At 42.3% G+C, this 12212-nt stretch overlaps 1 protein-coding gene across 17 annotated transcripts in view; it reads right to left on the bottom strand.

Annotated features, from left to right (window-relative positions):
• LOC135258686 (serine/threonine-protein kinase 3-like) overlaps positions 1-12212 on the bottom strand; it is a 136485-nt gene that overhangs the window by 9486 nt on the left and 114787 nt on the right. For 6 of the 17 annotated variants that reach the window (XM_064342154.1, XM_064342153.1, XM_064342157.1 and 3 more), the window contains 4 exons: positions 7572-7721; positions 5017-5095; positions 3796-3899; positions 2094-2177 (listed from right to left, as the gene is read on the bottom strand). The exons of the other annotated variants lie outside the window; for them this stretch is intronic. In XM_064342154.1, the coding sequence (XP_064198224.1) occupies positions 2094-2177; positions 3796-3899; positions 5017-5095; positions 7572-7712 (408 nt within the window). In that variant the 5' untranslated portion in view covers positions 7713-7721. The remainder of the gene's footprint in view (positions 1-2093; positions 2178-3795; positions 3900-5016; positions 5096-7571; positions 7722-12212) is intronic. 17 annotated transcript variants of the gene reach the window in all.

Raw genomic sequence — 12212 nt, 5'->3', positions numbered from 1 at the left:
TGGAAACTTTCTGAAAATATTCTAACAAACACAACTAATGCTGTGCATACACAAATCAAAGTGATATACCAAAATTATACAAATTCTTCAATTAATTACTTCAGAAATTTGTGAAATAAAAACATCGATTTTTCAAGACTTTATCCAGGAATGTGTTATAAAATAAACAGCCCTTTGAACTTGTTTGACTGCAACATGCAGAGAATAAAAGACAAAATTTTAGCTACTCCTTTTTTTTTTAACACTTTCCTTTATTTAAATCTGAGACACATTGAGAGCAGATGCCCTCTTTTACAAGTGTGCTGAATGTACATAAAATACAACTATTAGAAAGGAAAATAAGTAGCATGGAGTAGAATAAATATTTTAAAAAACAAATCATATAGTAATTTAAAATACTAATAAAAGACAGAATAAAGTAAAATAAATATTTTTTTAAATAAATAAAAATAAAATAAATAAATAAATTAAATTTAAATAACCTAAAACATCATAAAACATTTAGTTCCAGTGAAGGCAGATCTTAATGCAATGACATTCTATACGATTCTGTGCTTCCAACTTCGTGGCAAAAGATTGGGGTAGGTTCTGTTTCGGCATGACAATGCCCCCGTGCACAAAGCATTTGAATAGGCTGTGATCATGGACGTATTGCATGAGAAAGCCCCCAAATTAGCAAATCGCTGTACGCTGGGCTGCGACTTCCGCTGTAGACCTGGTCGACGCAGGCAGGTGGAACCGGCACCAATCACAGACTACGCTGACGCCAACTGCAAGAGCTGCACCAAAATAGCAGAGTGCCGCTCAATCTTGACCGACACCGCCCCAACAGCGGCTGTCCTCCCACTTTGGCACATGGCAAGTCGCAAAAATGACAAACAGTAAGTGGAATACCACCTTGCCTGTTAAATGGCTGGTGAAGCTGGCAGTATACTCAGTAAGAAGAAAGAATTCAGGATTGAGAACCACCGGCGAACATGTCCATGAACACCGCTGTCGATATACTCAGTGGGAACACAGAATCGTTTAAAGTCACTCCACGCTGCTGGGGCGTGAATAATTACGAATAATAATGAGGCAGCTATTAACCGGGTCTGGAATCTCAACCAGACCTTCATCTCGCGGCTACGCCATGGATGTATAAAGAGAAGGGCTACGGGAGACCACAACACAAAACAAAAAGTTTAAAGTGTTTAAAGTGGCTTTAGTTTATCTAGCTATGCAAAAGAAAAAAAAGGCGAAGAAGATGGTACGCCCCCCCCTCTAAATCAGAGTAGGACGGAGAATGGAGAGTTTTGTCTGTACATTCGGCAAATGCGAGTTTAGACGAGGGGGTCCACTTTCTCTTATTTCCAAATGTGTGCTAGGCGTTTTGATGACTTGCTGAAATTAGTAGCACCATTCATCAAACATGCGGAAACTCACAGAATTCCCATTTCTACAGAAGAGAGACTGGCCTTGACTCTCCCTACATTAGCATGTGAAGTCAGCCCTCTGAACTCTCAACCGTGACGTAACCAACCATGTGATATTTGGACCAATAGCTGAGAGGGGGAGGTTGGAGAACAAGAAAGAAGTTTTCCAAAAGTTCTCCCTGGAGGCCGTCGCACACTGCACCGTACAAACACACAACACCGTGTCTTTTTGTCCTTCAGTTGTTCTCATTGCTTCGTTTTGCTCAAAAAGTTATACTTATGAAGTATACTGCCTACTTAACACGCCATGCACCAACCGAAAAACAGAGCCCAGAATGTTTTATGATTGAGTAGAATTTCTTTGAATTGGACTGAACTGAATTCTGCTTCCTGTGATTCAAATTCTATTTCTAATTATACTTCCTGTGGGGGTGTGGTCAATTCAGTTCCAATTCCAGCTCATGAATCGAATGAATGAAAATTCCAAAATTCTGAATTGAGCACAAACCTGATCCTATATACACTGGAATCTGTGCAAAACAGTTAATGTGCAACTAATCTTCCTCAGACCACTGCTTTCACCACAGCAACCTATCATTGTTCACATTGTGGTAACATAGAAACCTATGAGTGCTTACACTGTGGTATCATAGCAACCTATCAACCTGCAGCCTGTACCTCTGGCTTGATGTCTCTGTGCAGAATTTTCTTCTCATGCACATACTCCACAGCCAAGCAGATCTCCACAAACCAGGCCAGGATCTGTGCAAAAAACAAACATTTCATGTATGTTAATAATGAACCCCAGAAGGAACAGGGTTCATACAGGAGCTAAATATGACATATGTAAGGGCTGCTGGGGGGCGCATACTGTAAAGGCTTCAAGTGCATAGATGGGCACCACTATCTGGTATCTGTTAAGGCTCTATTACAGTGTGTGGATGGCCCCCATGGTCTGGTATCTGTTAAGGCTCTATTACAGTGTGTGGATGGGCCCCATGGTCTGGTATCTGTTAAGGCTCTATTACAGTGTGTGGATGGGCCCCATGGTCTGGTATCTGTTAAGGCTGTGTTCCAGTGTGTGGATGGGCCCCATGGTCTGGTATCTGTTAAGGCTCTATTACAGTGTGTGGATGGGCCCCATGGTCTGGTATCTGTTAAGGCTCTATTACAGTGTGTGGATGGGCCCCATGGTCTGGTATCTGTTAAGGCTCTATTACAGTGTGTGGATGGGCCCCATGGTCTGGTATCTGTGAAGGCTCTATTACAGTGTGTGGATGGCCCCCATGGTCTGGTATCTGTTAAGGCTCTATTACAGTGTGTGGATGGGCCCCATGGTCTGGTATCTGTTAAGGCTGTGTTCCAGTGTGTGGATGGGCCCCATGGTCTGGTATCTGTTAAGGCTCTATTACAGTGTGTGGATGGGCCCCATGGTCTGGTATCTGTTAAGGCTCTATTACAGTGTGTGGATGGGCCCCATGGTCTGGTATCTGTTAAGGCTCTATTACAGTGTGTGGATGGGCCCCATGGTCTGGTATCTGTTAAGGCTCTATTACAGTGTGTGGATGGCCCCCATGGTCTGGTATCTGTTAAGGCTCTATTACAGTGTGTGGATGGGCCCCATGGTCTGGTATCTGTTAAGGCTGTGTTCCAGTGTGTGGATGGGCCCCATGGTCTGGTATCTGTTAAGGCTGTGTTCCAGTGTGTGGATGGGCCCCATGGTCTGGTATCTGTTAAGGCTGCGTTCCAGTGTGTGGATGGGCCTCATGGTCTGGTATCTGTTAAGGCACTGTTCCAGTGTGTGGATGGGCCCCATGGTCTGGTATCTGTTAAGGCTCTGTTCCAGTTTGTGGATGGGCCCCATGGTCTGGTATCTGTTAAGGCTCTATTACAGTGTGTGGATGGGCCCCATGGTCTGGTATCTGTTAAGGCTCTATTACAGTGTGTGGATGGCCCCCATGGTCTGGTATCTGTTAAGGCTCTGCTCCAGTGTCTGGATGGGCCCCATGGTCTGGTATCTGTTAAGGCTGTGTTCCAGTGTGTGGATGGGCCCCATGGTCTGGTATCTGTTAAGGCTGTGTTCCAGTGTGTGGATGGGCCCCATGGTCTGGTATCTGTTAAGGCTGCGTTCCAGTGTGTGGATGGGCCTCATGGTCTGGTATCTGTTAAGGCACTGTTCCAGTGTGTGGATGGGCCCCATGGTCTGGTATCTGTTAAGGCTCTGTTCCAGTGTGTGGATGGGCCCCATGGTCTGGTATCTGTTAAGGCTGTGTTCCAGTGTGTGGCTGGGCCCCATGGTCTGGTATCTATTAAGGCTCTGTTCCAGTATGTGGATGGGGCCCATGGTCTGGTACAAAAATAAACATGTTGCTGTACTTACCTGATCTTCTGGGAAATATTCACCAGTATCTTTCTGCTTTTCAATTTGCTTAGAAAGATCCCCACCCTCACAATACTCCATCACTATGTACACATTCATCTCATCTGTAAAGAGAAAATAATTTTGGTTTCCTCAGTAGGATTAATATTTCTTAGAATACATAACACAGTAAAATTTGACAAAGTATAATTGTTTTAAAGAAAGAAATATATGTGGTCTCCCAGGTATATAACCAGTCAGATGAACTGCAGCTGTCATGTTCTGACAAAATAAAAGACAAAATGACCTATTTTTTCTGTGATGGCTGGATGTTCGACTCTTATGGTGTTGTTCATTACTGTATGACAGTCTCTGGCTAGCAGTAATTTAATTTTATTGGCATTCTGTGTCTGGGTTATGGTTTTACCACAATATCATGATATACTGTCCATAAAGAATGCTTTAAGCCTAAAAGGTGAGAAAATGATCTGTAAATTATATCAAAGCGACAACTATATAGTGGTATGCAAAAGCATGGGCACTCCTGGTCAAATTGTGTGTTTTATAAAATATCTAGGAAGCCACTATTTGGTCAAACCTTAGGCAAACCAAAATAAACTTTTTGGAACATTAAGAAAGAGAGCCCTGGTGAGCTCAGAAATCAGAAAGAGCCTGGTTAGCCAAGGAAGACCTCTAAAGTTCATGACTAACAAATTCTCACCATAATGAAGGAAAACCCCTAAACACCTGTCCATCATCAGACACACTCTTCAGCAGGCAGGTATTGATGTGTCAGTGACTCCAGAGGCTATAGTGCAAGATGCAAACCACTAGTTAGCTGCAAAAAAAAAGAACCTACAGTACTGCAGAATTAGGAGAAGAGAGAGGGAGAGAAGTGTGACAAAAGTCAGCAGTCGGATTCAAACCGCCAACGTCACAGTTCGCACTGAGCATGTGGTTAGCGCTCTACGGGCTGCGCCACTAGAGGCCCCATGTCGTGAATAAGTGACACCAAGAAGCAAAATGTGGAGGCAAAAAGTAACTGCCCAAGATCCCAAGCCCCCCTCATCTGTGAAACATGAAGGTGGGGGTGTTGTGGTTTGGCATGTATAGCTACCACAGGTACTGGCTCACTTGGATTTTTAATGATTGATTTAAAAGTGCACAATAATGTGGGTGATAATTAAATTAATGTTTGATTATTAATGATAAATTCTGTGAATTGTTTTATTGTTATACTACCTTCAAAATGCTCCAGGTACTCAACAATGAATGGGTGTTTTAAACCTTGCAGCACAGCCACTTCACGCATCACAGAATCCTGAAAAGCGAAAACATAAGGCTGTGAGCAGTGAAATACACATTTTTATCCACATATCAATTAGACTATTTTGGTTAAATCTGAGGTATTCTGGAGTAGGTTTGATGTCAGACTTAATTCAGATCTTAAACTTGTTTTAATCATGTCAGTGTGACACAGATTTCGTCCAACACCAAAAAAAACCAGTGGCCTCATTTATAAAATGGTCTTAAAAAATAAAATCTTAAGTAGTACCTTGTGCAGAAAACCTGAGTTGTTATCTAAAAAACTTTGTCATGGATATGATCGTATCTCAATGGAAACTTTACACTTGATGTAAACTTACTACCTGCTGGACATGTGGAGGTACTGCACAGGGGGCGACATAGCTCAGGAGGTAAGACCGATTGTCTGGCAGTCGGAGGGTTGCCGGTTCAAACCCCGCCCTGGGCGTGTCGAAGTGTCCTTGAGCAAGACACCTAACCCCTAACTGCTCTGGCGAATGAGAGGCATCAATTGTAAAGCGCTTTGGATAAAAGCGCTATATAAATGCAGTCCATTTACCATTTCAGGGCTGCATGCAAATCCCCAAAGTAAAACGTGCTTTTAAGAACATTTAACAGCAAGTACATTTTAGGCATGAGGAATGCAAGAATAATAAAAAGATCAGACTATCTGGTATGGATGTGATTTTTCTGGATACAACTGCTGGCTATTGCATACCAATATCTGTAGTCAAAGAAACGCATTGCATATTTTAGCTGAATGTGTAAAGTGTGATCATAAAGCTGCTGCATGATAGGCTGGACTCCTAAGGATAGGTCCCTCCCCTGAGTCCACCCATCCATCCATTATCTATACCCGCTTATCCTGGGCAGGGTCCATCCATTATCTATACCCACTTATCCTGGGCAGAGTCCATCCATTATCTATACCCACTTATCCTGGGCAGGGTCCGTCCATTATCTATACCCACTTATCCTGGGCAGGATCCGTCCATTATCTATACCCACTTATCCTGGGCAGGGTCCATCCATTATCTATACCCACTTATCCTGGGCAGGGTCCATCCATTATCTATACCCACTTATGCTGGGCAGGGTCGTGGGGGGTGCTGGAGCCTATCCCAGCATGCATTGGGTGAGAAGCAGGAATGCACTCATACCAATGGGCAATTTACAGTCTCCAATCAGCCTATCTGCATGTCTTTGGACTGTGGGAGGAAACCCACGCGGACACGGGGAGAACATGCAAACACCACACAGACTCCACAACTCCACAACTGGCCATGCAAACTCCAGGCTGGGATTGCCATTGGCCAGTTCTCCCCAGATGCCCGTGTCTCATTGTGTACTCACAACTCAGCATCATTGGAGACTTGGAGCAGGAGTGCTATCAGTCAGTTGCATTTTAGGAAATTCATCGTCACTTTATTGCTTTGTTTTCTTTTGCATCTTTACTTATTCCAGCTTGTCTGGTTTATCTACTTGCCTCTACTGCAGCAAATGCAAAGTTATGCAGTGAGTGGATCTGCGTTTGTGTTAATACACAAAGTTCAGCAGGTGTGAAGCCACCATTGGTTTAGAGCCTGATTCACCTTTGCTTTGAATCCTGAAAGTCACACTGAATGTTAACTGATAGGTTAACTCCTTCCCTCCAGTGTTCTTAACTAAACACCTACTGAATGGTGAATTCGTTGTTTCCACTTCTTCACTCCTGCATCTTTACAACAATGCTCCTGCGCCATTTTACCGTGATACAACACCAAAAACAGTAAGTTTCAGTTTCAGGGCAACCTGCGCTCGGTTCCCCCCGCCCCCACCCTCCGACTACAACGACTGCTACTTGGCTTCCGGATACACATCCGACTCCAACTATGGCTCAGGCCTTGCAAGAATCGTGATTAATCCCAGCTCGGATTGGAATGCAGAAATTTCATCCTCTGTGAAGTTGGCCTTCCTTTTGTGGCCCATGCTTGCTATAATCAAAATGATGAAATGCAACCTTATTTAGAGGGAAATTACTGTTATTGGCTGCATTCACAAGACAGAGTAATTGTAAAGCATGTTTATGTAAGTTCAAATTGAAATTCATTTCATGTTCATATATCACAAGTGCATAAGATGCAGATAGTCAGGCTTGAAGCCAACATAAGTAACATTTTTTAAATTAGGCCCCAGGAGACTGGTATGAGACTGGTCTGAGACAGAGATGACACAGGTATGTGATAGGTATGAGACAAGTCTGAGACAGAGATGACACAGGTATGTGATAGGTATAAGACAAGTCTGAGACAGAGATGACACAGGTATGTGATAGGTATGAGACAAGTCTGAGACAGAGATGACACAGGTATGTGATAGGTATGAGACAAGTCTGAGACAGAGATGACACAGGTATGTGATAGGTATAAGACAAGTCTGAGACAGGTTTGAGACAGGTATGTGATAGGTATGAGACAAGTCTGAGAGCGCTGACACAGGTCTGAGTCACTTACTGAGTTATGGAGCCCTTTTATTATGTATTCCTTTCCATCTTTCTCTTTCTTGACCCGCAGAGTCTTACCAAAAGCTCCCTGCTCAATGTCTTCAAGCGGGATGTATCCACGCTGCCTCAGGATAGTTTTTGCATTTCCCATGATGCTTTACTGCACAAATACAATGATAAGGACATCAGGTTAATTATGAACCAACAGCCCATTATTAATTGTCATCGTGACATGGAGTTTGTAGACCCCCTTTTCATACTCAAAACATGAGGTCAGAAAATACTAAGTGCATGTCTATGGAATTTTAAATTGTGTGGTCCCAGGAAGGGAGATGAGGTGCTGTCCACCAGGGGGCAGCACTGGCCCCACACAGAGGTATGGCCACAGCTGTGAAGTATTGTAAACACTACAGCTGCGGCCCATTACCCAATCATTGGGCTCTACCACACAGCCGTAAGCAGATACACCCCCCAATCTCTACCACACAGCCGAAAACAGATACACCCCCCAATCTCTACCACACAGCCGAAAACAGATACACCCCTCAATCTCTACCACACAGCCGAAAACAGATACATTACATTACATTACAGGCATTTGGCAGACGCTCTTATCCAGAGCGACGTACAATAAAGCGTATAACCATAACCAGGAACAAGTATGACGAAACCCCTAGAGAGAAATACTGTTCCAAGTGCAGGGAACAACCGCACAGTTTAACTAGGACCCTGTAGGTTAATCTGATTAACACTAACACAAACTAGAACAGCAACAACGCAGTCTATGCAAAAAATACAAGCAGTAGTTAAGACACAAGTGCATTAATTAAGTCAACTAAGAAACAGCTACCTAGATCTCTACCACACAACCGTTAACTGGCTCAGGTTAAGTACCCAAATACTGGAGACTGACTTGAGTAAAGAAAAGTACACATTTTGTGTTGTTTGAAGGGAGGTGGACTTGTTGAGAGAGAGATAGATGGGGCAGCATGGCTGATTGGCTGAGATGTGGAAAGGCAGAGGTGTGATAGCAGGATCAGATTTATGTATTAAAGTTACCTTTTGTTGTTTTAAGCAGGGCTAAACACTATGAAATTATCAAAAGATTCTTAGTTTTACACTCATCAAAAGGACACCAAACATTAATATATTAGGAGATAATATAGCTCAGCTAAAATAAAAACATCTGCCTCCAACAACATATTTGTTGGTACATAATTTTAAATCCAGCCGTAAGCAATCCTGTTGACCAGGGGGAGGGGGGGTGCCATTTGAATCTGTCGACGGGGGGTTGAATACCACATGGGGGCCCCCTGGTGGCCATGGGGGCCCTAAGCAGCCGCTTAGTTCGCTTATGCGTCGGGCTGGCCCTGACAGCCAGTTGCAATCTCCACCTTCTTGTGAAATATTTTCCATGTGACGACACCAAATTGTACCATGTTGTACATTCCAATGATCAGGCCTCAAGAACCCTGATCTAAACAGACATTAAGATATTCACTCATTGATTTAAATTAAATATTACAGATTGCATTCAAACTCCAAAATCAAAGGAATATGGTCCTTGTGCAGCATCATTTAGTCATGCAGTGGGTCTCCCACAGGCAATAAAGTAATAAAACTTTCCAGGGAAAGAATTCTACAACATTGTATACATTTGAGAGACCTCTAGTGTGGCCCTAATCATCCCAAAGGCATTCCCATGGCCTTTGTAAAGGGAAAGGGAGACAAATAAACAGTGAGGAAACATAACATTACACACAGAGTAAGTTTGCCGGTTTCCTAAAGGTGGCAATCTAAAAACTAGGTATCTGACTACTATTCATCACCCCTGACCTCACCCCATGCTAAAACTCAGGACTAGATCTGTACACTTAAACCAAAAGATGCTGTGGTAACCACACATTTCATTGATAACTGGTTGGCAACTCAGCTATATCACAGGCTTTTCATTAAGGCTGCTGGCTAGCTACTGTAACTACATCCAGTGCATCAGCCAGAAGAGGATGGGCTACCTCTCTATAGTTGGATTTCTCCTGATATTTCTCCCCGCTGGGTAGTTCTTACCACACTGGTTTTGGGGGGTTCAGGTCAGATCTTTAAAAATGACTAGGCTTTAGGATTAGGCCTGGATACAATGGAGATTAGTTGGTGGGCCCTTTTTTGCTTACTAAAAATGTGTTCACTTGAGTATATCTCCAAATCCAAAAGTATCAGCTCAGGTACAGTATATCATGTTACATTACAAGGATATGTTGTATGGAGTAACCACATCATAAAGCCATGCCAATAGGACATACTGTACCATTGTTGAAATGGTTGAATAAAACCGTTTTACATTGATGACACTGCACCCAAAAGGCACAGAGCAATGTGTAAAATAATTGTTTCCCATTGAAAAATGTTTCAAAGCAAATGATCGTGAAAAATGTTGCTGTAGCTTGTTGTAGCCCTCTCATGGTGTTCGTTGGTACAGCTGTAAGTTTAGCTGAGTTCACTGTTAACACTGCTCTTGTCCCTTTTCCCACGGTCGGGGATGAGAGTGGTGGATAGACTCTGTGCTTCATCCCACGATATAAGTAAACTGCAATAAACTATGGTGAAGCACAATGCATATACAATATTGTATGATGAAGTACTCTTGGTTGAATTGCTGCTCTTTTGCTCAATTGCTTGTGTCTGACACTTCCACTTCCTGTTTGTGGTGGAAAGAGTGAAGGAGGAATCTGGTAGTATTTGGAAACGTTTGTTACAGGATTGTTTTGTGCTTTGAAGTGTGTATTTGATACTAGTTTGAAAAATATATTATAAATAAGACAGTTTTGCTCCTAAGGTGAAAAGCTGTTAGAGGACAGGGGAGGTTTGGGGGGTTTCCACTTTTATTCCTCTGTTAAGCACTCGGCTAGCAACCTAGCCAGTTAGCTAATTCGGCCACCTTCTTGATGACCAGAGTTTTCTTTTTTTGTGGTTTTTCTACACCTCAGGAGCAAAATATAATTGCAGTTAATTTGCCCTTATTGTTACATGCTTAAATTAGCTGTAGTTTAAAAATGAATTCTTGTTAGTGTAATTGCACCATGTCATTCTACCATCAAATATCTGCAGCACTGTATTTCTACCTAAATTAAAAATATCAACCAAACTAAGTATTGTATTAGTATTGTAAATGATACACGCCTTTCTTCATTTATCTTCAGCTATTTTCCAAGTTTCTGTGATGCTTAAACCTGGACTTATAAAGCTTTAAATAGGGCACCCTCTAAATGGGCAAGGATTGGCCAGATCCGGCGTTCGCACAAGGGGTTAAGTAGTATGTACTTTGAGTCTAAATTAAACAGAGTAGACATTTCAGGTGAATATGCTAAACCTTAGTAAACACTTCTCAAAATCAGCAGTTCACATGAATAATTGATTTTCTTCAAACTGCCACAATATCAGGACACTGCCCTGTTCATCCAGCCCATGCCTCCACTTCTGAGGAAGAAGAGCAGGGATCTGCCAAGGTTTGAGTTCTCCAGAGGGAGAGGCAGCTGCACTGATCACCAATAAATATTATTTCCCCTTTAGTGGAGTATTTGAAAAACCAAAACTTCTACAAAAATCGATTACTAATTTCACCTTCAACCGTGCTTGCTCCTTTCTGAGGTGGTCGGAAGACTTGCAGCGCGCGAAGGTCGCACTGTCTGTCAAAGCGTCACTTTTTTTCTTCAGCGACCGAAAGACAACGAAAAGGAAGGTAGCGACGCTTCAAATATTACAAAAATACCATAGTGTTAACCAGTGTTTGAATTGGACCAAAATAAGTGTCGGTACCTACTCTGCAAAATACATACTGTTTAAAATAAATTAATGCTGGTAATCAAAGGAAGAGTCGGTACTCGTATACAAGTCCTGACAGCTCCTGCCCATCTCAAGCACTGCCGTGAACTATCATTCGGTGATGCCAACTGGCGGATCCTAACTCTGTTCGGGCAAGTTGAGGCATCACATGGAATGCCTCAACTGCATGAGGCATTCCATGTGATAAATATGTAACGTTATCTGAAAATAAACAGTGTTTGTTTGAGCCGAAGCGAAACCTGTTCCAGTTGAGCTACGTAGCCTACGTGCCTACCCTTTTTTTATCATCTAGAGCTGCTGTTATAATGGTACAATACATCTGATTAAAATGGTGACCTTGAGAAACGCGTCAGATGTCACGGCCGGTCCTGACTTTCACTTTCAATTAATATAGGACGTGATATGAAATTTATCTGATGAAAAACCTGTTTTCAATGTATTTTGCTTCTATAACTTCTATAGTTTCATAAAATGAACAAACTACAGGTAAATAATTGTTATATGTAGTTAATTTAGATGATAATATAACACCATCGTCAAGAACACAAAGCATAAAATAAGCTTATGATAGCATCTTTTATGATTAAATGCCTCCGCGGTTTTAAAACTGACCTGGTTGAATCATATATCGTTAAAAAGCTTGTTTCCTGGAGCGTATAGCCAGTATGACCAGATGTGGCTATTTCCTTTGCTGTCACTGTGAGGATGGACGAAAAACAAGCAGAACTCCTCGATTTCATTTATGTTAGCGAATCTTTAACAGCCATTTCCTCAAAACTGTATATTGCCCCTAGGTTATTCAATTTGTCTC

Source organism: Anguilla rostrata, chromosome 7 (genome assembly GCF_018555375.3).
Source record: "Anguilla rostrata isolate EN2019 chromosome 7, ASM1855537v3, whole genome shotgun sequence".
NCBI lineage: Eukaryota > Metazoa > Chordata > Actinopteri > Anguilliformes > Anguillidae > Anguilla > Anguilla rostrata.
The sequence above is the reverse complement of the archived record's forward strand: the minus strand, read 5'-3'. Positions and strand labels throughout refer to the sequence as shown.